The sequence below is a fragment of the Tachysurus vachellii genome, chromosome 9, assembly GCF_030014155.1.
Source record: "Tachysurus vachellii isolate PV-2020 chromosome 9, HZAU_Pvac_v1, whole genome shotgun sequence".
Classification (NCBI taxonomy): Eukaryota; Metazoa; Chordata; class Actinopteri; order Siluriformes; family Bagridae; genus Tachysurus; species Tachysurus vachellii.
In genome coordinates, this window is record NC_083468.1 from 15103289 (window position 1) to 15131167 (window position 27879).

Consider the following 27879-nt stretch of genomic DNA (forward strand, 5'->3'; position numbering starts at 1 on the left):
TGTGAGTGGCAGTTCTGCAGGCGGAGATGTTTCGTTGATCAGAGACGAATGGCCAAACTCATTCGAGTTGACAGGAAGGCTACAACAATGCAAGTGACCGCTAGAAAGTGTCTCATTTCCGAACACTGAGACAGACGAGCTATTTAACAGTATTGAGTTCCACGACTTACAGCCTAGCACAGGAAAGATGGGCTATAAAATGGGAGCAGTGTGAAGTACTAAGAGTGCTTGAAATATGCTTGATGATTGTACCTCAAGCCTTGCAGATGACTGCAACACCAAAAGCTGCATATTATAGTTTAAAAAAAGAAAAAGAAAAAAAAGAAAAGCAATCATCAAAATTAAGAATGAGCTAATGTACAACTGAAATGAAATACTGAAATTGATTTCTGGCTGCCTTGCAACATTTCCTTTTCATGAGGTAATGTCTCATTGCTTCTGACAGATTTTTACATTTATACTGACACTCCCATTTAAATAATTAAACTTGAATTAGACAGGCAGTGTAACTTATGGAATCTCTCTCCATACTGATTGCAAAATATAAACAATGTCATTCATTCGTATTATCTGATTCGAACAGTTAAACAGTTATGGTTAAGTCAACCTTTTTTTGTTGCAAAGTCTATTTGAAATAAAAGATTTGAATACAATAAACGGAGACAATTTTTCATTCACGTTAGACCTTTAATTCTATTGAATTACATCACTACATAATCTATGATAACAAAGTTAAGACAAATATAATATTTGCATCCCTGCAATAAGTCTCTACAATCAAATTCAAGAGAGAAAGCTAGTTTTTACTGAAACATACACAGGTATAAGAATTAGTGTTTTGTTAAACAGTGCCATAAAATTGCCATTTCATATTCGATTTCTTATATATTTTTTTATATAGTATTTCTCAGTTCAGGTGTTCCTAATTTAAGTAATATAAAATTAAGAAATGCACAAAATCCATTGAAAGTAGCATATCTAAATACTACAGCAAATATGATACTGGACATTCATTGGAACATGCACTCACGTGAGGAATGGAGAAAGTGAAGCCAAGTTTCATGGGGAAGAAAACAGCTAGGAATATGCCACATCATAGTGGACATTTGCTTCACCTCGATTTGAACCGGTTCACACCATACAGGAGCCCACAAGCAATTTGACAAATTTCCATTCACAAATACATCAAACCTACATGCCATAATTAGTACTGAGGCCTTTTGCTAAGAAATGGTGAGATTTTGATTGTTATATAATTCATGAGATTTTGATTGTTATATAATTCATGAGGATTAACAGTTCATTTTCATGTCTAAGTCTCTTTGTCTCTTTGTAAACAGTGAACTGTTCACCAAGTTATGTTATGAAATGCACAACAAAAGATTTATGGGAATTAGTGTTAGAGGACATGAGTTCATTCCACTCAATATAAATGTTCCACAATCAATATATTTACTATCAATAAACAATCCATTTAGGTCTGATTTAAGCTAAAATATTTCAAGACTTTTTTCTCTCAGCATGTCTAGATCTGTAAACTTTATTTACGTAAACATTTATTACACAGCATTCTTTCATTTACATGATGTTTCTGCTTTGGGTCCCTGGTTATGCACTTTGCTCGAGTACATTTAATATTATTGGCTGAAAACTGCAGATAAATTGGCTTTTACACATTGGCTTTTGCAATGCATGTTTGCTCATTTGCAGTTTACCAAACACAGATTAAACTCGGTTTTCCGTTATTGTAACCATTATTGTAACCAGAGACTAGGTTTACTTTCCTTTTCACTGTTTTTTAACCATCAAGAAGCCATAAAACAGTTCAGAGATATTAAATACTATTCCTGAAAGCAACCTTAACAGCTTTAAGGAGGACTGCTATGATATTTCACATTCTTTGCAGTCAAACCTACAGCATGTAAACAGTAGTTACAAAAGAGAGGGAGAAAGGGGAGTAGCGATAGAAGGAGCTTTGAGAGATCATGGGAGATATAGAGGCTTAAGAAGAGAGCTATATATGAACAGAAAGAGGAGGCATGTGGCTATTCAGGCGCAGGATGAGACCTTCCACCCTGGCCGTCCACACAAGCTCTGTTCCATTCAGTCTCGGCTAAGACTGCACCAGGCGGCTAGAAAGTGTGAGAAAATAGTGCATCAGAATCATTGTGAATCACTCAGTTTTAAGAGTTTTAAGCGATATATACATAATATAATTGTTTTACTTGAATAAAATATTTAAAAAGCTCAAAATATCAGTCAATATTATGTGCAATGTATGAAAATAAAATTGAAATTTTAATTATGCTGTGTTCATATATAATGAAGTATGAAGCAAATGTGCGACTACATTTCTTAAGTAGTGTAAAATAATGAGATTTTTCCAATATGTTGGACTCTTACTATAATCCACTATCTAACCAAACTAAAAAGAACATGTAGAGGATCTTTACTACTCCACCACACAACATTTCAATATCATATTCTTCAGGTTTGTAAATGTGGGCTTCCTTCTTTAATTCAGACAACACGTTTTCAGTAGAATTCAAATCTCAACGTAGATCGATAGATGGATAGATTTAAAAAAACAAAACAAAAAAACCCTGAAAATATGAAACTGGCTTGACATCTGCTGAATGCAAAGGTAGTCATTATGTTACTTTCATTCTCATCAAACTCTTCAGTAAGCCCTCATTCCCTGTGAATGTACAGGCTGTCACCCTGGTAGAGATCAGTTCCATCAGGACTAAAATAATTCATCAGCTTTGTGTTGATCTGAGTTACTGTTCCTCTAAAGGGAAAAGACACCTACAGCTTATGCCGGTGTGTGTGTCTGTGTGTGTGTGTGTGTGTGTGTGTGTGTGTGTGTGTGTGTGTGTGCAGTATTTCTAATTTAAAAAAATAGATTTTAAAAAATTTTAATTTCAGTTGACAAACAAACAATATTTGTCTTCTCTGGTCCTTTATACACATCATATCTAACATGTAAAAATAAATTCTTACACCATTTGTTCCTCTGAAAGCCACCTTGGCAACATAAGAATACTGCACTACAAATGTGGCATCAGTGTTCAGTCAATTCTTAAGCAGCCTTACCTGGCACTGCCACAGCGGACATGACCTCAGGCTGGCACAGTGTGTCCACTTTCACATGCTGGAAGGCCTTGCAGGCTGCACTCTGAAGGTGTCTGATGAACAAGAAAATACAGAGAAGAGGTGAACAAATAATGGGCTATGTTAGTATTCCTACTGTTAATAATAAGACACTGAGATAGCTAGACAGATAGCTAGACAGATAACTAGACAGATAGATAGATAGATAGATAGATAGATAGATAGATAGATAGATAGATAGATAGATAGATAGATAGACAGACAGACAGACAGACAGTCAGATAGATAGATAGATAGATAGATAGATAGATAGATAGATAGATAGATAGATAGATAGATAGAAAGTTCTATACCTAATTCAACCACTCTTTTCCTCTTTTCAATCTGCTAAAATCTAGGTTTGATTAAATAATTAATAAAGCACCCGCTGCTGGAGAGACCCATTACTCTGACAGTACATCCCCTGAAGCATCAATAAGTCATAAAACCCCAAATCTCTAGTACACTAGGTAAACACTATGGATAGCAGCAAACAACAGCAGTGCAGAGAAGCCCATTCAGGCTTTAAATGACTATATTTTCATTGTTATGAACAGTGGTACAAGCTGATAGATAAGAGAACACACTGATATGGAATCAAAAATCAAGTGGGCAACCTTTTCCATTCCTCCTCCCCGTCCCAGAACTCATACACAACGAAAGAAAGGCCATCAGGAAGCCGCACTGCAGTGACACTGGAGATGGAGAGGGCAAGAAAGAGAGAGAGTGAGAGACAGACAGAGTGAGTGAGAGAGAGAAACAGAGCAGAGGAGAACAGAGGAGAGGAGAAAACATTGAACATAAGTAGAGTGAAAAACAATTAATTTCCCTGCTAGTATTTAATGTAATGAAAGTCTTTCATATGACACTTAAGTAAATTACAAATTAAATTCTCCACTGCTTAGTCAAAATGTATAGTACTGTGCAAGACTCCACTGGGTGGCAGTAGTTCTTTGTGTTGCATGCAGCTTACATCATATGTTTAGATAAACCTGACAGTGTGTATTGACCGCCTCACAGCTTTCATTAGAGGCAGTAATCTTGCAGCTAGTGCTTACAGCTCTGTTAATGCACTTCTTTATTGAACACACCACACTGTGAATGTTCTAAATTAGCTTTATCAGGCAGCACCTGCTTAGAAAGAATGCTACTGAACTGCAAAAGCTTTTGTATGTGCACATGTACATCTGAGCAAGATCTGCTATACAAGAGCGTGAAAGAATTTATAAATGCTTAAAAAACTATGGTTTATGTGTGTGTTTCAGTTTAACTAGACATTCCACTGCCAAAAAAAAAAAGATTAAGAAGGTAAAGAGAGGAAATAAACATTGCATCCAAAATGTAGGTGAGAAAATGTCTAAACAGGAAAAGAACCAGGAAATGAATTCCATGTTAATTGCTGAGTAATAGGAACTATTCAAAACCTGAATATTTCAAAATCTAAAGCCTCATCTGCATCATGAAGGCAGTAAACAATTCTGTCAAAAACCTTACGGCTCTTTATTAGATCACATCCTTGAAGCCTTTGACAAATACTACAATACAAACTCTACCAAACATAACTGTTTTTAATTCTATGTCCTTCTAAGTACTTTATTTGACAGGATTAATAAGATGTACACTTTTTTTTTTTTTACACAACTTGGTTAGAACTGTAGAGAAGACACAGACATCGCTTTTAGACATTAATATAAATTTCACACAAACACATACATATGTCCATTTTTAAGATTTGAGAGGAATTGCTTATTCTCTGCATTTGATCTCGGCAACTGTTTATGAGGATCAGTAGATGTTCCTGTGTGCAGATGCACACCCAAATTCGTCTCATAAACATGTTTTATGTGAAATAATGCAATTCTGCGATCAGACACTTCTTGCAGGGATCATTTATATTAAAGAAACAGAGCATTTCTGGGATATTATATAGTGAGCAGCAGGCCCTTTCTAATGTAATTTTGTAAATGTGTCACAACCTTTAATCTTCAAAATATTATGTACCATGATTGCATTCTTTGCTTGTTATATTGCATTCATTTCAAGGTTTCAAAACAACCCCAAGGTCACAAAATTATTTATTTATTCACTTTTTTAAAATCATTAATTCATGAGCTAAAATAACATCTGGCCAAACAATGCTGCCTCTGGTTTCCAGACACCCAGACTCATGGAAATCTCTCCTTTTAAAGTTTATTATATGGCACAGAAAAGAATATGTAGAAATGACACATTTACCAAATGAAAATTAATAATGATTGAATCATACACAAGCTAAAAATGGCTTAGATCATTAATACATAAGCACGCATACACACTTACTGGAAACAGTCTCTTTGGGCAGAGACATTCTTGAGATACTGCTTCAGAGCCTCACAGAACTCTCCTAGCTGCTTCTGTGATACTTTCATCTCTTGGCGAATCAGGTGAAGCGACTGCATGGTGAAAGGAAGAGAGATAATAAGGAAACATAATAAGGAAATCAGTGGTGGGAAAACAGAAGGGATATAAAGAAACAGACTGGCTAATGAGTGCTATCTCAAATCCCTGGCTCTAATAACTATGCTCCCTGATGATCAGGTTTTATGAGGCATCTCAGTTAAATGGGCTTAAAATGAATCTTGTTTAGTAATGGCATTTGTTTAAATAAAATTCTAACCACACCTCTTGAATTCTAGAGAGAAAAAAAGCAGTTGTGAAATATATATACATACTGTGTATATATATATATATATATATATATATATATATATATATATATATATATATATATATATATATATATATACACAGTATATGAATATGAGCTTCATAAATGAATATAATAACAAAAATTATTTCCTGTATTACTTGGAACAAGAAGACACCATCTGGGTTCTTCGCAAAAAGGATTTTAAAAATGAAATTCAACTGTTCTTAATAGAGGAGGTGTAGTTTCTGAAATCATATATGACGTGAATCCAATAATGTATCATTAACAGTTCTGTTTGCTGCTTTTCCCAAACTTGTAAAGAAAATGTTCGTAGAGCATGCATGGAGCATGGGGCAGTATCATTTCTATCCCTATAGACCTCTGTTTGGACTTACAGTTTCTCCCACTAGGTGCAATTATAACTGTATGAAGCTAAATGGGGCAGATAACATGCTGCCCCATGATTGCGCAATCTCTAAAAATCTGACCAAATTAATGGAACATAGTCTTATGTCTCTACCCCTGCTGCCTATAGTTGCAGATATAATAATGTGGACAAATACACCTATATTTAAGATATACAGTGCAGTACTTTTGAACTTTTTAGCATGACAGTGTGATGCCTTTGGTTAGAAATCTGCACGGATATATCCCTACCGAATATCAATGACATGACATTCTTAAGAGGTGTTTGATTGTCTAACTCTCCCCCCAGGGAGAAGTAATAAAAAGTAATTGAAACTATAAGGAAGGCATGCTTTACATCACAATTACAAAGGCTAGCTTCCCCAAGGCCTGAACACAAGGCAAACTGAATACTGATAATAAAACCCTTAACTTTATCAACAGCATAGAAAATGCTAATACTGATTCCAACAAAATGTCAGTCACAATAAACACATGCCTTTTTTTAACAGCAAGTAGAAATTCAGTCCAATCTTGGATAAAACTTGATTTTTGTCATAATTTGCCTTGATATTTAACCATTGGGGTAAACTGGGCTAACTTTAGACCGTCTTTGTTTAGTTTGTTAGTTTTCTTGAACAGCAAGGAGCCATCAAAGGCTCGGCTAAGCCCCAGTGAGCTTGTCGGACTATGTGAAGATGCCTCATAAAGTAACTATAAACAATCACTGTGCTCAGTGTGAGATCTTTGTAGTCTGTTAAAACACTGAAGTCTAGCAAATTACAGTTCATAATTTTGCACAGATTTCATATTCTTATTTCTATAGCTTTTTCTTACCGAATTATTTGATTGCAGGTTGTATTTGCACAGGATTTGCATACTGAATAAAATGTTTTCTGCTCTGCTTTCTTCAGAACACCTGTAAATAATCACTACACTCTTGAGCCTTGAGCACTGAATAATGGGATTTTTATAGGATTTTATTTCCCTTTTTCAGTGTGATGAAGCAATAAGCTAGGTCTATGAAGTATAATGTCAATATGTATATTCTATTAATAAATAAAAATGTTTATAGTTTATGGGACTTAAGCAAGTTTTTGTTGCATTTTAATAATGAATGAAATAAGCTCTATTGCTAGTGGAAGTTCCTGTGGGTATATATTGTGGTGTGTATGCTGTATCTTTGAGTGGAATGATGTACTAATATGTGAGATATAAACTACACTGGGAATCAAACACAGGGATGCAACCTCAAAAGAGGACTGTGGAAATTACAGTTTCCATGGAAACTGGGGAATACCATCCTCCCTATTTTTCTTTCTCTTCCACATTCCACCTTTCTTTCTCTTCCACCTTCCAATCTCCCTGCTCCAAAAATGGTGTATAAATCAACCCCCCCAATCGTTTGCATACATTTACACATTGAGCTCCCTTAAAACAGGATCAAATGGACTAGGCTTGGAGAACAGAATGAGTTGCATCTTAGGCAGTGCATGTGTTCTTTTTGCAGTCCTCTCCCTGATAATGGACCTAAATGAGCAGGATGGTTTTCAGATAAGCTCTTATGTATCTCCCTTCAGGGTTTTCAATTTCTCCCTCCTTCGCACTTGCTCTCCCACCAACCTCTGCCAAGCTCTATCTATCTCTTACCCTGCCTCTCTCCTCCTGTCCTTTCCCTTTGTTCATCCTTCATATTGACAAGCCCAGATGATGCATATGCCTGCATGCTGGTCTAGAAAAGTCATGCATGGAGACCATTAAAGCCAGTGCAAATTAGAATACTGCATAGTGAAGCTTTAAAAACTGCTGAGGTTACAGATATACAGAGCAGAGAAGCCACAAAAGACCGGCAGAATGTTTACCCACAGGCTTTCATTCCCAGCAGGAGGTTGAACAGAAGGTAGGACTGGACCTCCTTATCATGTGGATTCAGGACTGGCATTGACAAGATGTCCAATTAAGAGGAGCTATTACATCTCAGGGTGTTTAGAACACCTGCTTAATGCTGGAATTAGGTACATGAGGCATATTTAGGCATATTGAAATTGGTCATACCTCATCTACAGCATCACCTGTACTGCCTTAGACTGCACAGAAGAGGTATAAAACAACGCAACTACCTTTATCTGTTTAGTCCTTCAAATACCTGATCTGTATTTATTTTTAATCAAATATGGGCATGAACTAAATCATCCATTTTTTTTTCTCACTTTCAGTAACCCTTTGATCCTGGTTTTTGGTTCATGGTGGATTCTGAGCCTATCCTGGGAACACTGTGTGTGAAGTGGGAATGAGACGAGATGCTAGACCATCAAAGGACAGCACCTACACACATTCACACCTCAACTAATTCATACCTAGGGCAAATTAAGATAGCCAGTCCACCTACTGGCATGTTTTGGGGAGAGATGAGGAAACCAGAGAATTTAGAGAGAAAACCCTGGAAAAACACATGCATGCTGGAAAAAAGTCAAAATAATGGTGTCTAAATGATGTTTAAATGTCTCTAACAGAGAATTGAAATACTGTTTGTAGACTTACTGTAGTTTGGGGGTTTTATTACAGTCCAGCATTATCAGAACATTTTAACTGGACTTATCACAACAACAACAACAACAACAACAATAATAATAATAAATAAAAAGTTTTAATATATGTTTGACTATTCAGTATGATTTTCATTTAACAAATATGAAAAAACAGTGTGTGGTCTGCGTGGGCTATATTGAGTCACAGCTCTATAAATATTTCTTTTATGAATTCTAAACTAGTTTGTATAGAAATATGAGCACAGTAAGGCAGTGTTTGGGTCAGGCTACTGGAGGCTATATATATATATATATATATACACATACATACATACATACATACATACATACATACATACATACATACATACATACATACATACATACATACATACATACATACATACGGTTAATGTGGTCACATTTCTACTGAATTACTGAATTAGAAGTAAAAAATATTCATTTTACAACTGAGTAAACACAATGCAACAAAATAAATGAATGCAAATATATTCAAAGGAGTCAATGATAGTTGCTGTGAATGCTGTGACAATTAAGTGGGATAACAGCAAAATGTGCCAAAGGGCTATAATTAAGGAGCCACTGAAACTACAATCAGCAAAGTGATAAAAATCAGCAAAAGCTTTTTTAATGACTATAAGGCAGATTAACTCAGATTAAGGAGTGTGACCTAATACTATACTGCACTGTATTTTATGATTTGCGACTGGAAACACACTTTTAATTTGTCCAGTAAGCATACTGATTAAAATCACATTAAAGATGAAGAGTTTTACTTCAAAATCAGTTGTTTTTCTGATCACTGTGCATTAGCAAGCATTTCATCATTCACATATGTTTTCAGACTCAAAAAGTCCCATTTGTGAATATAAAAAAGCAACTTTGTGAAAAATGTCAAAACATATTCCCTAGGTCCTCATACGAAACACTCTACTACAAACCCCCCCCCCCCCCCATATTACCATATTAATGGAAATATAAGAAGAGTGATTCAATTTCCTCACAACCCTCCATGCATCACATATCACTGCACAAATCAGAGACAGGATGCAGATAAGCTCACTAAACATGGATCTCAGTGCTGTAGGCTGGGTGGGGGAGAAGTACAGCTGCATGTATTCTTCATCAGAAACTGCTTCATGCTCCCATGACACATTATCTCTCCACCATGGTAACCCTGACATCCTAAAGAGCATCAGTCTCATACACTTATCCTTCTAACGCACAAAGAGCGCATTTGCTGCAGATAAAAAAATTATATTTACAGATAACAGATGTAACATGAGTGAATGTATGAATTTCATCCTATCGGAGGTGCTTTGAAGTGGTGTTCTTGTGCTTGAACTTCATTGAGGTTGTATTTCCCAGTCCATATTCTGTAAAGTAGGTCATTTATTTTTTTATGGAATTCCAACAATCATACAACCTCTGACAAGTATTAGTCCTACTCAAAATGCTAAGAACCAAATGCCTATGCATATCTTTTCCTCTAAGAAGGGGCAAAAGACTCCTTTCGGCCAAAAATGCAATTAAAGATTGATGGGACGCTCTTAGTGTGGACCGCAAATGCAGCTTTTTGCCCAGCACTTAGAAGGTTGGAATGTTAATGTACCAGGTTGCTTATGGCTCTCATGCTTGAGGTTGTGGAGAAAAAAATGAATATCTAAGCATGCTATGATTGGATAAATGGAAATAGATCTGAAATGTATTGCTCAGACAAGGTAGGTCAGGTGCTGGTGCATGCCACAGCAGGCTACGATTCGTGAAAAATCTGTGTGCTGCTCATAATAGTACCACCAAGAAGAGGGTCTTACAAATCTCATGCAGCCAATTAAAAAAAGTCCAAGAGAAATCCACATAATGGATGGGTGGCATGTTCTACATGCATGAGGTCTGCCTCAGTACTTACTGCGCTAGCTGTACCATCAGTGTCAGTAAGCCGCTGATGCAGGTCAAACCAGACCGTCTGTAACAGGAATAAAGACAGAAGAACCACTCGTGAAATCAGTTTTACTCCTCAGTTGTTTTCGGCTGCAGATTCTTATCCACATAGACCCTGAGGTCAGAGAGATAAGTGCATGATTTAACCATAAGCGCCCGCTTTCCCAGTCTGGGTACAGAAAAGGATAAAAGGTTAACAAAATAGATCTTCTTAATACAAGCTGCTTGCTACGAAAGGCCTTCAACGGGAAATAAATTAGTTCCTTACATAGACTCTGAAATAGCCTAGTTTAAATGTTTTTATTTTTAAGTTTTTAAGTATTTTTACTAATTTAGAGCAGTGATTCAGAAGCATTTTGAGATGTTATATTTTTGCTATGCAAATTAAATGTATTATTATTATTATTATTGTTATTATTACTATTATTATTATTTATATTATTATTAATTCATAACAACAACAATAATAAGAATAAGAATATTGTGTGCATTGTTATTGCAGTGAATTAACTTAGCACTTGGAAATTATTAGACATGAATAGTCATTCCAGCTCATAGTTAAAAATCAATCAATCAATCAATCAATCAATCAATCAATCAATCAATCAATCAATCAATCAAACAAACAAATAAAAAGCCCACTACTGATCAGCATGGCTTATGTATAAAATGAAGCTGCAAATCAGATGGTATTAATTTTTCTGCCAATCACTGGTTCAAACACAACACACACAGAACAACATGTACCACTCATTATAATGCAATTATATTCAGGCCCTGCAAGTCTAATGTGAAGTAAGCCACTCGGAAACTACATAATAAACTTAAAAGTCAAAGTATTCTTGTGACAAGCTTCTGAATACATGATTAATTATTCATGAATTGTGAATTCTGTAAAGGTTAAGCAGAATCAAAAGTTGAATCATTATTTTTACATGAATGTTTGAGCATTTACTTACACTTCAGCTCACATGAAACAATTATTTTTAAATATAGAACTATTATTATGCAAATTTTAGACTTGGCTAAAGAACTGCTAGGACACATATAAAAACTGACAGCCAGGATCTGTATTAATTACAGCTTAATCTCTTTATAGCTGAACAGTCTATTTCCCAGCAGATGAAACTGTTCTTCTTGCGTGATTACTGTTGTGGTTAACGACTCATGCAGTTTTGGCAAAGCAGATGTATGATACATTGTTCACTCAAGCACAGTAACAGCTTAAACAGAAATCCTGCCTAAATAGACACATCTGGATGGCCTGATCTGTCCCCCAATGCGGTATCTGGAAGCATGAAATTAGATGGAGGTAAACCTTACCTATATAATGCTAAACCTTTAAAGTTCTTATAATAAGACCACATAGGTAAATCACTGACAGTGGTTAGCTACTTTGTCTTGTTAATTCATGCGAATAAATTTAAGCATGTAAAATGTACTTTTGTTTACTATCTCAGAATGAGAAGCATTTTTAGCACTAAATGAACAAGATGGAGTAGACTAAGATCTAATGTCAGCATTCCCCAATTGACTGAAAGAGCTGAATGCATAATGGCCGCTAATGACGCTATACATCTGCAAAGATCTCCTGTAGAGGCCGGAGATGATGGCTTATCCGTCACATGGTGGATGGGTGAGGATGACAATCACTGCAGGGGTGAATGGCATAAGCTCCAGGGATGGAGGTCTTAAGGACACCACTGCAGGAAGTAATGGAAATGCATTTTCCCCGAGCAGTGGGATTGCATTATACAGATAACAAGAGCTCTGTGATGAGAGTGATGCCTCATTCAGCTGCAAGCCTGAGCTGGCCAGGCTGTTCCTCTCCAAACCAGTGGTTATATACAATTATGTGCTACAGTCTTTATTACAGAAGATGGAATGATATCCTGTTGTACACATTTATGTGGCAGCACCATCATTGAGCTGATGATTTAACTCCTTAAGCCCATGACTAATCAAGTGCTCATGGACAATTTGGGCTGCACTTATTAAAATGACTGATAAAAACCAAATAAAAAAATGAAAATGTTTCTGCAGAATAGGTGCTAACTGTGGATAAATAAACAAGAGTATTTAAATTGGTTCTAAAATACGAATTTGTTTTTGCAATTTTGTTGCATTAAACTACAAGTTTGAAACATGTACTTTGTCCTTATCAACTGTTCTCAACTGTTTTTCCATACAATTGTTAATTTATACTGTATGAATTGTATGCGTATCTACACATAAACAGTCATCTTGTTTGCACGTCATTGTTTTCCGAAGACACTACTGCATGGACTAAAACTGACACTGACCTTGTGATCTTACTATTCAAAGGCTTAACTAATGAACAAACCAAAGAATATATTATAATGCATGTCAAAATTTGGACATGTGCTGATTATACACATGTGGGTAACACATATGTAATTCCTTGCCTTTCCATCACAGAAACATTTGCACTATTAAAGTCAGTCTAAACACAGTAACGATAAAAAATACATTCACAAATTCAATTAGTTCAGTAAACAAAAACTGTACTTAGATATAAATATAAATAAATATAAATATATAATCTAATAGCGCTCTGACCAAACTTGCATTAAGTAATTACTGAGATTATATGTTCCATGATATCATAAAAATCTTCATTGCATATCTTTATTGCAAATACTGAAAGCCTCAGCCTTGGAAATTTCTTTTGTCTACTTAGTAAAAGCTGATTTACTAGTTTTATATCATTCTTTAAATGACTGACATTAAATAAATGACTTATTTATTCTGCCTCAAAATGTTGCCTATTTTAATGCTTAATCTTTTGCTTTGACACATGATTTAGAGGGGAAATTGTGGAATGTCTTACATATTTTCATCACAGTATATGCAAAAGAAAATTTCTAATTAGAAAAGCAGAGTAGAGCTTAAAGTGTTGTAGCAATTAAATATTTTTGCTTAGTGGTGATTTTGGCAGTGCTCTCGACTGACTTAACTTGTCAGTGCTTCAGGATGAGCTCCAGATCCTCAGAGTCAATACCATACTTTCAGATTGCTTCTGTGAATGTGAAATTAGCTGTGATCTGATCTCTCAACAAAAGTGATTGTCTAGTTATTCTTAGCTTCGAAAAGAATGTGCTATGTCAGAAACTGCAGGATTAACTATGGACCACATTAACCACAATGTTAAATAAATACATGCTCTGAGAACCCACTCTCCACCCAAAAACCAATGCAATATCTTGATTATTATATTATTATATTGTTAATATTTATCATGTTATCATGTTTGCAGTGCTATGTTTGTATGCCACAAATATAGAAATACACATTTTACATAGCTCTTAGCATGATTGCTATATAAACAGGTCAGCATATTGATGTGAAATTGAACCTATGGTATCTGTATGCAGGACTTGACCCTTTATGGTGATGGAAATTAAAGTGCTACCTTGTTCTCCAGGCGTCCAATCAGCTCAGCTAGACGGTTGATCTGCATTTCCAGGCCTTCTTTCCTCACCTCGACAGGTCCTGAGAAAAACAAATCAGGTACAAACAGCCCATTTTGTTAAATGAAGGTTTACATAGTGAATGCATAAAAAGTCTCTCCCATGTCTTCCTGTTTAACCATTAGTGCAGCATAACAGTTTAACCATTATTACTTTATTACTGCCAGACTTCATTAAAAAAAGAGTCTGGGAAAATGATTCTTTTTCAAGACAATGACAATAATCATATTAAATGACACTGAATATTTGGTTCGTTTTTTACACCCAATAGACTGTAAAAAGATACTATTAATATTATCATTTCTATGACAGGAAAAAGTATGACTTGAAATCAGTCTCACTTCACAGGACAGGGACAGATATGAAGCCAGCCATACCAAAAAGATGACTGAGTTTTGCTGAATCCCTTGGTGATTTTACAGGATGACTCAAATTCAGGAACACACAAATATTTTAACATAAATCATACATATTTTAAAAACTGGTTTGTAATGATTTACATTTTTTCAACTTTTACAACTCCCTTAGAAGCAAAAATCCCTGAGATTATAATGACGAGGGAATTCATCCTTTTTCCAAGTTTCTAGGTGTGATTCACAGACATGAATGAAAGCAGTGTCTTGCAAGTAACCTGTGTGTGTATTCAACCGAAAATGGAGTTTGGAAAAGCTGGTCCAACTTCAGCTTCTTTTCAGACAGTTCCACATAACAGACTTGTTACTGTAAGTCAGTCATGCTGATGACAGCCGTCACTGTGCGTAGTTACAGTAACATACGGTCAGACAAATAACAGATGGAAAATCCACACACTCATTTTCTCACATCATACTGTAGATATGCTGTAAAATATTAAGGAACACACAAGTCCCATTAATTAACACACCATGACAAGACCACAAGTTTACTTGTCATTATGATGATGGTTAACAAAACTGAATTTTTACAGCATTTAGCAGACACTCTTATCCAGAGTGACTTACATTTTTTTTTATTTCAGTTTATAAACCTGAGCAATTGAGGGTTAAGGGCCTTGCTCAGGGGCCCTGCAGTGGCAACTTGGTGTACTGGGATTCGAACCAATGACCTTCCGATCAGTAGTCAAACACCTTAACCACTGAGCTACCACATCCCCTGAATGTGCAAGGTTGAAGAAATAATATCAATAATTCTAAGTTTTTGTGCTTTTTTATTGTCTGATCACTGTAATGTGCTCATGTATGGGAAGGCATCACTGTAATGAACTCAGACATGTGAGAAACACCAAAATTAGGAGAATCTTCACTAATCACCATCCATTGTCCCTTCAGCTTAACACTGTGAAAAGATATAACCCTCCATACTGCTACAGAGTTGTAGCTCATCTGAATGAATGAGGGTCTTTTGGAAAGCTTTGAAAAGACATTTGTGAAGTTCTACTATTTCGATGCAAGTAACTACTCCAGATCATTTTAGATGCTCAGCTAAGCAAAGCTTTTATATAAATGTTACAGGACATTGTGTCAGAAAATGGAAAGCACATGCTTAAATTTAGCTGCTCATCTTGCAAAGTACTGCTGATCAGTGGGAAGAGGGAGAGAGAAACACCATATAAAAACTCTGTCATAATGAGATGATACTGAGCAGAGAGAAAGAAAACTACTAAAGAGAGATTGGAGAAAGGTGAATGTGCCTTGAACGGAAAACAAGTGGAATCTGATCAGTATTTTCTAGTTGGTATTCAAAAATGACAGACTGGGCAAAGTTTTCTCTAAGGAGCACATAGCTGCATAAACAGCTACTAAAGTCAACAGGCACAGCTTTTGTGTCAATTGTACATTGGTGAAACCATTTTAAATAAAGTTTGTCATTCCATGAGTAATGGTTTATTGACCATGACAGTGTTACCCTGGAAAAATGAAGCAAGTAATTGAATCATATCACAATAAATTAATGTCAAAAAAGCACATTAAATCACATCACATCTAGCAGTGTTTGCCTCAATCCCTGCCTCCTCGGAAATATTCTGATATATACCGTGTCAATAAATAAAGTGAACACAAAATGCTAAACTACAAAATGCAGTCCAGTAAAAAGATCTTGCAGAGAATTATACAGATTTACCAGGCTACTGATGGTCATATTTCCTATGAGCCGAGATCATACAAAGCCTGAAACTGTGTATTGCAGTCAGTCCCTAGCACTAGAGTAGACATATTTGCTTATTAAACCACTACAGTACATTTCAGATATATAGTTCTTTTTTCTTGCTGAGCAAATATTGTGTTATATGACTCAAATAGGATAGTCAAATGCAATACAGGACCGAAACATAACAGACAACAGTCTGTCTACATGATAGATTATATTGTGTTGTCCTTGGATATAACTAGGAGAAAGGAGGATAACTAAAATTTCCTTCTCAATTAAACCATGTAATTGCTTTGACTGCATATTTCAGTGTACACTGTGTATAGCTGCTGAAACAACAGAAAGTGCTGACTTGACATGCAGGTGCCTCTGTGCTTTTGTGGACTCCTAAGAACTGTTACACCATTAAAACTGCAACAGGAAGTGTGACAAATGTGGATACTGAAAGGGAGACTATGGAGACGATAGAGTTTATCGACATCCAGAGCTAATGTGGTTGTTAAAAAACAGACCCAATGCTTCAGCCCTGTGAGAATGAAGACAACATTGTTTAGAGAATGCTGCATGTGAGCTATGTATAGACCAGCTCCATCTCAAATTTTAAATGATTCTTATATAAAACTTAATAATTATTTGTGCATTTCCATCCCCCACCAACTATAAAGCTTGTCTAACACCGAATCAATTCCTCTTCACCTGTGATCGATTAATTGAGATTGTATTAAATGGGAATAAATGAAGTGGCTAGGGAAAGCTCTGCATTTTAATTTGCACTCAATTTGATTTATGGGTGAGATCCTAATCTTCAAGCTAATCCCAAACACTGTAGTGATGTATGTCTGACATGACACATTTAAAGAGCACTTCTCATTATTTCCCTAACTGCTGACACACACATTTATATGGTTGAACTTTTCCAGCCTCAGAGGATTTTAACTAACCTTGTGGTATAAGCTCAAATACTCAGTAGACTCAGATTATATTCTAAACATTACATTCAAAACCTCCTGACACAGCTTTGGACCTGAATTCTAATATACACACATACACTTACACTGGCATAATTAGAAGTGAATATTTATACAAGAAATATTGCTCTGACCCACTTACTATAAAGTATGTATGATGTGTTGTGAGAGGCAATCCCTAAGAGAGGCCACCGCTTTGCAAAGTAGTAGGGTTTTTCCTTTATTTTGTCTATTTGTGTGTGAAATGCTAGACATTATTGTCCTACCTGAGGCCACATTCAGATTCCTCATGCTGTCCTTGGCACTAAGTCTGTTATTTGGTGGGTAGTCTGGTACTGGAGTTTCGTTGTGCCTTTCAGGAACACGCGGACTGCTCTTACTGTGGTAAGATCTATGGTAAAGAAGGCAACAAGAATTATTTATAAATGTAGAAACTGATCAAAGATTCAGGCTAAATCATGCTTATACAAACAATTTAATGACAATTTAAAAAAGTGCACAACCGGTGATGCATCTATCTATACATGATGTACCACAAATTATTGCCAACATACCATGCAAGAACAGGTAAGATGGAATTTACCCTGATTTAACACAATACAGTTGTAATTAGTCACCAGGGTTCCATCCATAAAACCTATGGTGACTTAATGGTGTGGGGAATCTTTTTCTGGAACACAGTGAGCCCAACCAAGCATCGTTTGAATGCCACAATTATCTGAATATTGTTGCTGAGAATGTGCAACCCTTTATGGCTACTCTGAGCAAAGAATCGCTCCACATTTTACATAACCATGTGGCATATCACAAAACACAAGCCATTTCAAAGTGGATAAGTAAACATGTCAATGACTTCAGTGTATTATGTAATCATGTCAACATGGGCCAGAATTTTAAATAAATGTTCATTCACTCTGTGTGTGTGCGCGTGTGTGTGCGTGTAAATTTTAATGAATTGAGCTCCACAAGTGAGTCGACAGAATAGTATAAATCAGTGCACCTACTCACATGTTGACCTACATGTACAGTGAATTTTACTTTGCAAGAGTTTATTGTCTCTCCTGCAAGAGAGGCAATCTGCTATACACTGGTGGAGCCAAGAGTAAACTTGCTGTTCCATGTTGAAGGATCCCTCTTTTACAGTGGTGACACACTTCAATAGGACATAATATTAATGACATTTTTTGCAGGCACTAGTTCTTGCTTTGGGAGCAGTGGGTTGAGGAAGCTTAAGGAAAATGACCCCATCTACACTCTCAAAGCTTTAGAATATCTAAATCTTTAATATATAATTTTTCACTAGTCTGAACCAGAGTTAGATTTCAGAGGCTGTGTGGCAGGTTCATGACCTAAAAATACTTACTCTTTGTTTGATTAACTCTTTACTGCTCATGAGGAAGTGCCTATAGGGTACTTGACTTTTGAGAAAGCCATTAGCTAGGTAATGGCTACAGCCATAATTATAATTCACGCACTGTTTTGCTTTAGTAGCAGTCAGAAATAACAATATTAGCACTAATTGTTGAGGAAGTTGTAGCTCAGCGGTTTAAGCGTTGGACTACTGGCCTTAAGGATGTGAGTTTAAATCACTAAATCACTGACTACTACTGTAGAATGAAGTCAAAACAGTAGATGTCCTGTTTGAGAAATCATTAAATCATTGCTATGATAATGGAAGTAAATTATATATGTCCTTCCCTTCAGAGGACATTATGGAGTCAGCATGCATTTCAACATGCGTCGTAGACACATCAATCTGGATGAAAAATCAACAGCTCTAAAACAACCCAAGCATGAATAAGAACTTCTCATTAAACCATGACTGTCAAGCTCAGTTTATAATCATTAGTACCATCAAGGACTTCCAGGATTGTTGAGAAAACAATGACCATTTATAGTTCATTGTCCTGTTGCTATGTTGCTTTCCTTCATCTCATTTCACTGGCTGTGATGCTGATTGCATGTAATGTAGCATCATCAGCTTAAATGCCTTGAATTACTCATCAGAGCTTATATCCATTATGATCACTTTGATCTACAAGTGAATGATGCACAAATATCAAGGAACATGTGAAGAGTTAGCTCTTCCAAGATATGGAGTTATACCCTCTTGCTCTCTCCATCATAGTTGAACTATACCTTCGTTCATGTAGCTTTTTTCTTTTTTGTCACACAGGTACTGTATCCTTTATGGTTTATCTGAAAATGCTATTGCATTATCATTACTTTTAAATAGTTTTTTTATATTTGTTCTCATATCTGGTCACGTTCTAATGATGCACCCATCAGCCAGCTTTCCAAGGCTAACAGGTTGTTCCATCAAGAAATGTGAAGTCATCCAATAGCATTGCATTCATCTCATGTGCTGAATCACATGGCAATGTAACATATTTGGAAGAAAGCATTGTCTACCATCTATAACATCTATACATGAGCTCAGAGGTACTCACAGAAGGCTAGTGTTGCTGTGCTTGACATCCCTTGAAGTCAATATTTTAATGAAAGGGGGAATTTCTATATTGTTGTGCCACTTGTAACTCTGTCTGTTCTTCCTTCACTTATTTTGAATGATTTACCGTAAATTAGTAACAATTTAGTAACAACATAAAGTTTTGCAGCCCTTTCAGTTGCGTTCTAAACTACAGTAAAATGCCTTTATAATATACAGCCTCATGGGGCACGGTGGCTTAGTGGTTAGCACGTTCGCCTCACACCTCCAGGGTTGGGGGGTCGATTCCCGCCTCCGCCTTGTGTGTGTGGAGTTTGCATGTTCTCCCCGTGCCTCGGGGGTTTCCTCCGGGTACTGAGAGTGTGTGTGCCCTGTGATGGGTTGGCACTCCGTCCAGGGTGTATCTTGCCTTGATGCCCGATGACGCCTGAGATAGGCACAGGCTCCTCGTGACCCGAGGTAGCTCGGATAAGCAGTAGAAAATGAATGAATGAATGAATATACTGCCTCTGATGTTGCTCACATTGTATAACAAATTGTCTGAACTAATTTTTTTTTCCTGAACCTATCATATGCCAGAGTTTAACAACTCACCCTGGAGGACAATGCTGTTCATCAATAGCATCCACTGCACTCTCCACAGAGTTGAGCAAGGACTGGATTTGATTGGCTGATTCCTTCAACAGGAAGCGAGTCACAAACTGCTCAATATTAGTTCCTCTTTCATACACCTGTTAAAAAAAGAGGGGGGTGGGTATACATTAGAGGGAGTGAGTGTGAAAAGCAAAGAGCAGCAGAATCAGCACAGTGCAGGGTGTCTAATGATTGCATGCATAGCTAATGAGACCTTGCCTGAGTCTCAGCAAGCTCATCAGTGTGCTGCATTCCAGCAGAAGGCTTTTAAACATATCGCCATATAACTAAACGCAGGCTTTGCTAATGTTTCATACAGCAGATGGTGAAATAACTGAACTCTTTCTGAAATATGGATGGGAAAATACAAGAACTGAGTATAGTAATAAAAAAATAATAACAAGATAAATGCAAAATGAGAACTAATTTTCCAGATTGCAATTGCTTGCTTGAATGCCATGATGCCTCAGCAGTTAAGGAACAACTTCTAAAAAGTCTTTTACTTTTGATAAAATTAGAAGTGCAAAACCATTGACAATATGTAATTTTCACTGCTTCACAATTAAGATATTAAACTTTCTTAGCCATATGAAGACAATGTGTTTAGTTATTTTAAATTAATTTGCGACCTTTGATTACAAGTCTATTACAGTTATTGACTACAGCAGTGTAATAATAGTTTTCTGAAACCTTACAGTCACAGAACATTAGAGTAAAACTACTCAACTTGGTAACATGGTGCAATGTCTTTATAGGGAGCTTAATTTTACACACATTTATTAGACAAATAATAATGATTTTACTTAGTCATGAAATTAAACAAACAATTCTATAGAATGCTCATACAAATAAACACCATGAGTTTCCTATTTCAGGTGTATTGATATTATTCATACTGTATGTTTGAACCATCAGAATCATCAGTCCACTCTCACTTGACATTCAGTAATCCCCACAGGAAGAATATAACGTTTCACTTTCTCACTTGTCTAGACAGAGACTGCAAAACATCTGACAGTGAAAAATATAGTGGCAATTTTTATTCAATTCTCATGGCTATATAGCAAAATGCTGAAGTGCAAAAATGGCATGAAGTATAGAGCATGGACCACACTGATGCATCTGATGAGTTACAATGCAATGCTATGCAGACTCCTGCTGACTGTGTTTCATAAAAAGAAAAAATAGGGAAGAAAGTCTGGGACACTAGAGAAAGAGCCAGTTAGTGTGTATTTGTGTGTGCGCAGTGGTGGCCAGCATGATTAATGTTAGCGACATGCCAGGTCAGCAGTTCTGTATTGCCTTTTACTACTACTGATGGTTTCACACACATCAGCAAGAAGTAATGCAATGATGGTAATGCAAAATGCAGATTCTTGGAGAAAAAAAACAACAACTTCATAATGATCATAATGATTGCAGGGTAAGTCATGAAGTTTCTATGCAGAAAAATGTTTAATGCAACAGCTGTACTGTAACAGAACTATACCATTCCCAAGGCTATAAAAGCAACACTAACCAGATGTTTGCTCAAGTTGTTGATAACCTTAAAATAAAAAGCTCTAATAGGAGACTGTCACAGAAACTCCCTGTGCCTAAGGAGTCTAAGACTTATTTCAAACTATGTCTAGTTGGTTTTACTTGTTGCCAACCTATTCAGATTTTTCATCATTTTCTTGTTAATTTTTGGTATCTTTTTTCTCCCAGTTATGATACTTTCAATAACTACGATTGTTATTAAAATAATTATATTTACATCCTTTAACCTCTGGCTTAAATTAAGATTTGCAAAGATAAAATGTTTTACTGATAGACACAGACACTATACGATATTTGGAGAAAATCATTAGTCAAAAATCTGGGATATCTTTATATATGTTTATACAGATTCAGATATACAGTGTTTTAAGAGAAAGGACAAAGGGTTTTATGTGTGTGTAAACCAATGACTAAATGCATTTAAAATAGAAACTGTGGAGCTGAATATTAATGGAATCTAAACAGAGTGCACAAATGTAGAACATAAGGCATCTGACACGTCTCTAGAATATTTACAGCATACCTTTGTTTGTGATTATATTGGAGAAGTACTGAATAACAATGAGTGACAATGTAGACTACACACACATTTGTGCTGAAAGGAAATGAATAACTGAAGCTCTTTGCCAAAGGAATGGGTTCATCCATTATACATAACCATTGCACATGTGTGATATATATTACAGAAATAACAGCAAAAAAGTGCATTAACTAACTAAACAAAAAGATAAACTAAAATAAAACTGACTCATCAGATGTTCTGTTAACATTATGAATTTTTATTACACTTAAATAGGATTCTTATGTTACTACTACAAGCATGTTCTCTAAAGCTCTTCCTGAAACAGCATTTGCTGGGTTATGAGTAGGCTGTTAAACACACCCAGGTCTCTGAAATGTTCTGTAATTGGAGATGGCCGCTGTATTTGCATCTGTGAAGAAAATAATTGATCTGTGGATCTGCCTAGGGTGTCCATTCATAATGCATAAATTAGCAGATACACTTTGAAAATAGCTGTTTACAGCAGACAAGCGAACAAAAGCTGGCTCCAAAATGTGCATTACAGGGAAGTCCAATCATAATCATATTTTATCATTTAAAGGCGACTCAGCAGCCTGAATTAGCTTTATGTTTAACGCTATTAACTTGCAAAATAAAAGGGATGAGCCTATACTTTATACTATGCTTGGAATATGCTTGGAGTTCTGCGTAAGCTTCTTCAAAAGCCATTTTCACAAATCACCAAACGTTGTTGCTAAGTAACATATTGACTCCTGTTGCTAGGATACAATTAATTGGTTCATGTCTGAACAGCTATGTGGCATCTAAGGACCATGAGGATCTGGGTCTTAATATAGACGAGACACCACAGATATGCCTGCAGATCTATTTAAAACAATGGAACACCTGTGTTTTTTTTTTTTTTGTTGAACAAACATACGTATATGCTGTGCTCTAAAAATGTGCAAGGTGCAAGCACCAGCACTTTCTTTCTGAAGCTGAATCTGGAAAAGCTTTTTTTTTATCAGCAGGCTCAAAAGTATTTTCATAAATTAACAAATAAAAATAAAGCCCGGGCACTCATTTTTGTGCATTAATTGACTTTGGTTATAGAGAAATGTTGTCAATATTATTAATATATACTTATAACACTGAAATCAATATATCAATACTATTGATACAAGGTTCTTTAAAGAGAGCTTTAAATGGTGAGAAGTGTGTTAGTTTGCCTTAATTACCAAGCACAATAAAAAGAAAGCAAAGGCAGACAAATCATGTAAACCCATATCCCAGGCCAGTTTCCAGGCAAATCTTCAGAAGAAATAAGGAGATTCAATCCTAATCACATTATGTTGCCCGAAAGCTGGAGTCATGGCATAATTTGGTTAGTCAGCCTGGGATACATCCATTCACATGCTGGGATAAGAGCTGCTGAAACCTACAGGCTGGGATTAAATATTGGAGAACTATGAGAAAATGCCAGAGAAAATGGACATTGGTTTCGTTTTTTTGTGTGAGAGAGAGATAGATGTCTGTTGTCCAATGTCTTTATCATATAATGTTCTCCAAAAAATTTGTATTTAAATATTTTAATATAAATGATAAAAAATGAGTCTATTTTATGTAGTGCAATTATTGGCAATGATTAGCATCCTTATAAAATTATTTTCAGACTCCTGCCCAGCAGCAGCTGACATTTACATTAATAAAAATATAGCCTGAAACAAGTTGAAAGACTATCACACTTGAGTGAAGATCTTTGTACAGCAGAATATTATTAATATAGCCCAATTTTGCAACATTTTAACATTACATTTTCACTGAAAAATTTGTGTGATGCAGAGAGTATACTGTACAGTGCTTCCTTCACTTCACAATTTCGACCACTAAGTGCATTAATAACTGTATGGAATCTAAGTGCAGAAAGCATTCTGCCCCACAATAGCACAATTTCTAGGAAGTTTAGCAAATTATCAGAACATCAGATTGTATTTGCCAAATTGTGATGTTTAAAAATCATTGCTCACCTGAGAAAAGTTTGTTTCTACAGTAAATACAATTAAAATATAAGGATCTTCATATCATTGTTCAGTGCATATGTACCTCTTTAATTCACACCCCAGGTTTTTAGGAGAGACCATTGTCTGCACCTACAGGCAGAGGCAAATAGTTTTCTATTGCACTTTCTCCAGATAAGATGTGCTAAAGCTTTGAGTGACCCATTTTTTGACAATGTAAAATAATGATAAGTTCTTTTTATTCCATGCTCCAGTCATGATTCACTCTCTCCTCAGAAAAGCATAAAATATACAATACAGACATGGACTTGAACACTAAATTAAGCACACCAAAAAGCCCAGGGCTTAGTGTGCTAGTTAGACAGTTCTTGAATCTTTTCTCACTTCTGTGCCCTAGCTCTGACCAGCACCATCTGCATAAAGATCCTACGCAGTCACAGTTGGTAAAGTTTCATGGTAACAGATGGTGGAATTAAATGAAAGGAAACAAAGCAACACCAAACAGACAGGGCAACTCTTTGCTGTAGGAATAATAAGCTACACTTTTCAGTAGGAATAATGGTCTAAACACACAAAATCTCTGCTGCCACTATTTGTCCCTTGTCCTGTTTTTACAATTATTGCTCAGTTAATGTACCTTTCATGGAGGCGTAAATGATAAAGACTATTCAATGTGAAACATGTCATCCATCAGGCTTTTCCCCAAGAAGAGAAGTATGATTGAGAGAAGTACAGCACAGACTTTTTGTTCTGACCATTAACTTTTCCACTTTAGCACACAGTAAAGATGTTATAGTAAGGTGAGGAATAAAGATATCTCCAATACTAGAACAGCTAAGATGTTTTGGTGTTTAGTGGTATTTATTAGTATATGGACAGTGATGGATAAATATTGTACAATAAATATGAATCTAAGTCCAAACCACCAATGAAGCAGGAAGCATGGAACAACACGTTCTGCAAGCATGGTCTGCTTCAAAGTCAATACATAAGATTAAATGTATGCAGCTACATTTTCAAGCCATTTATATTCACAAAGGATAAGCTAGTGTAATAACAATCATTAAGACAGGGGGATCTGTAACAATGACATAGCTTTGTTCAGACTGCAAAAGAATGTAAGGCAACACAACTATCTCTATGCAGGAGCTTTTTGTAGCCTTGTTTGAGATAACAATTATGGAACTGGCAAATCTGGACAACACTATAATTCAGTAGAACCAGGCCAGATACTGAGTGGAGTAAAACTGAGATTTAGTAGGTGGGGACACCCTACTTATATATGACTGCCAACAATGTGGGAAGAGTTCAACGCTAATATCATGTTCAGTATAGCTGTTTCTCAGCTTAATATAGCTAACTGGGTGACCAGACCTTAGGCCTTCATGATTTCTTGTATATCATCTGCTTTTGGCAAGATTCAAGATACAAAAAATCATTTAAACTGGCATAATAAACACATAAATGATCACACATTAGTTAATTGAAGAAATGCATTACTAAAAAAATTAATTTTTCAATCTTAAAATGAAACCATTAATCATCAAGCTATAATAACATGTAAAAAATGTTATTCCGCACCAGTACAGTAGCACGAAATAAAAGCTCAGCTCTAAATGTCATCATGATGATGACGTCTGAAAGATTATGGATGTAAATTCATGGTGCTTAAATGTGAAAGCAGGAAATTTTACAGTCAGACGTATGGATATACACTATTTGGCTAAAAGTATGCTGACAGCTAATCACTATCATATGTGCTTGCTGAACATCCCATTCTAGAGTTTGCAAACAGCCACCAGCCCACTCCCCTTGCTACTCTGGGAAGGTTTTGTGCTATATTGTGGAATGTGGCTGTGGGTATTTGCCTATTCAGCCACAAGTGCTCTTGTGAAGTCAGGTATTGATGTCTACGAAGTGGTCCAGCCATGTAGACGACGATTCAATTCATCCCAAAAGGTGTTCAGTGGAGTTGAGGTCAGGAGACTTTCAGGATTCTGAGTGAAACCAAATTCTTCCCATGCTTGTGAGATTAATGAAGGTCTAGCTCTTCTATATGCTCCCTTAGCCAATTATACTTGTCATATATAAGATTTAAAAGAAGACAAATGAGTATAGAAATAACCATAGAAGTGCTTTTAGCTATGATTGCTGTAAATACGCCCCAGAAACTACCATAGTGCCAATCTTCATTTGTCAATAAAAATACCTCATTATAAAGGCAGTTTGTTTTTCAGACATGTTTTTATAGATCCAAAACTTATATAAGTCTTAGTGGGGAAATCTCTCTATCAGGGTAGCTTTCTATGGAGCTCAGTATGAAGGCAAATTTTTACTAAGCTCTTTATGAAAGCATGTTTCAAAGGAGGAAGTGGTCCATAAAATCAGCCTTCTATGGACACAGTGTTTTATGGAGGCAGCCTTTCATGGAGGCAGTTCTATAATGAGACAGCTTTCAGTGAAGGAAATTCTCTAAGGAATCAACTTTTATGGAGTCAGCCTTGCAGCTTCCCATTAAGACAACTTTCCACCAAATGCATGTTGTAGGTTTCCATTCAGGCATTTCAGAGTGAAGCCTCAGCCCGCAGCAGTCTACAAACTGGCTACAGCATTGTTGAGCTTAGTGTCAGGGCAATAATAAATGAAAGTCTGGAGCACAAAGTGTTGCTTACAGTTCCACACTCCTGGGAAACATCTCTTTCTTCTTCAGAATATAATAACACTGAACGAAATCACTATAGCTACAACTATTCTCACTCTATTAGTTAATGCAAACTTAACAGTGGTAACAAAACATACACAATTTTACAGTTAGTCAGTTTGTATTTCTTTACAGTGCACGTTCTTACCTAAATACAAACTCAATATTTTTACAGATACATGCATGTTAGACAATGAATAGCTCAAAACTGATATATTGTGATATATTGTGTATATTCACTCACACAATCACACACTACGGACAATTTTCCAGAGATGCCAATCAACCTACCATGCATGTCTTTGGACCGGGGGAGGAAACCGGAGTACCCAGAGGTACACACACACAAGGCGGAGGCGGGAATCAAACCCCCAACCCTGGAGGTGTGAGGCGAACGTGCTAACCACTAAGCCATCGTGATGACTTAAAATGAGCAGGTTAAATAGGTTTCATAGACTGAGAATCACTAAATTCTTGCAATCATTTCAACTCATAATTAACACCACCATATATTAGCACCACCCTTTTTACACAAGCCTAGAATGATATGTCTGATGATCATGAATATGAAAATACTACACATATACAAATATTTCTAATATTTTTAAACAACATTTAACTCCAAATGGTGTTTAGCCAAACTGATGCTAGGCTACAACACACTTTGGTTGACTCAATGGAAAGTAGCAGTTCTTTCTAAAAGCAATAAAAAAA

General features: G+C 36.1%; 2 protein-coding genes across 2 annotated transcripts in view; one reads left to right on the forward strand and one right to left on the reverse strand.

The window, feature by feature from the left end:
• mbtps1 (membrane-bound transcription factor peptidase, site 1) overlaps nucleotides 1-27879 on the forward strand; it is a 252276-nt gene that overhangs the window by 39246 nt on the left and 185151 nt on the right. The gene's annotated exons all lie outside the window — the stretch shown is intronic.
• The window catches only part of necab2 (N-terminal EF-hand calcium binding protein 2), a 66144-nt gene continuing 38917 nt past the window's right edge, over nucleotides 653-27879 (reverse strand). The window contains exons 6-13 of the mRNA XM_060878609.1: nucleotides 20367-20503; nucleotides 17590-17714; nucleotides 14171-14250; nucleotides 10706-10762; nucleotides 5473-5585; nucleotides 3771-3848; nucleotides 3097-3188; nucleotides 653-2132 (exon numbers count right to left, since the gene is read on the reverse strand). Coding sequence (XP_060734592.1) covers nucleotides 2104-2132; nucleotides 3097-3188; nucleotides 3771-3848; nucleotides 5473-5585; nucleotides 10706-10762; nucleotides 14171-14250; nucleotides 17590-17714; nucleotides 20367-20503 — 711 coding nt within the window. The 3' untranslated portion in view covers nucleotides 653-2103. The remainder of the gene's footprint in view (nucleotides 2133-3096; nucleotides 3189-3770; nucleotides 3849-5472; nucleotides 5586-10705; nucleotides 10763-14170; nucleotides 14251-17589; nucleotides 17715-20366; nucleotides 20504-27879) is intronic.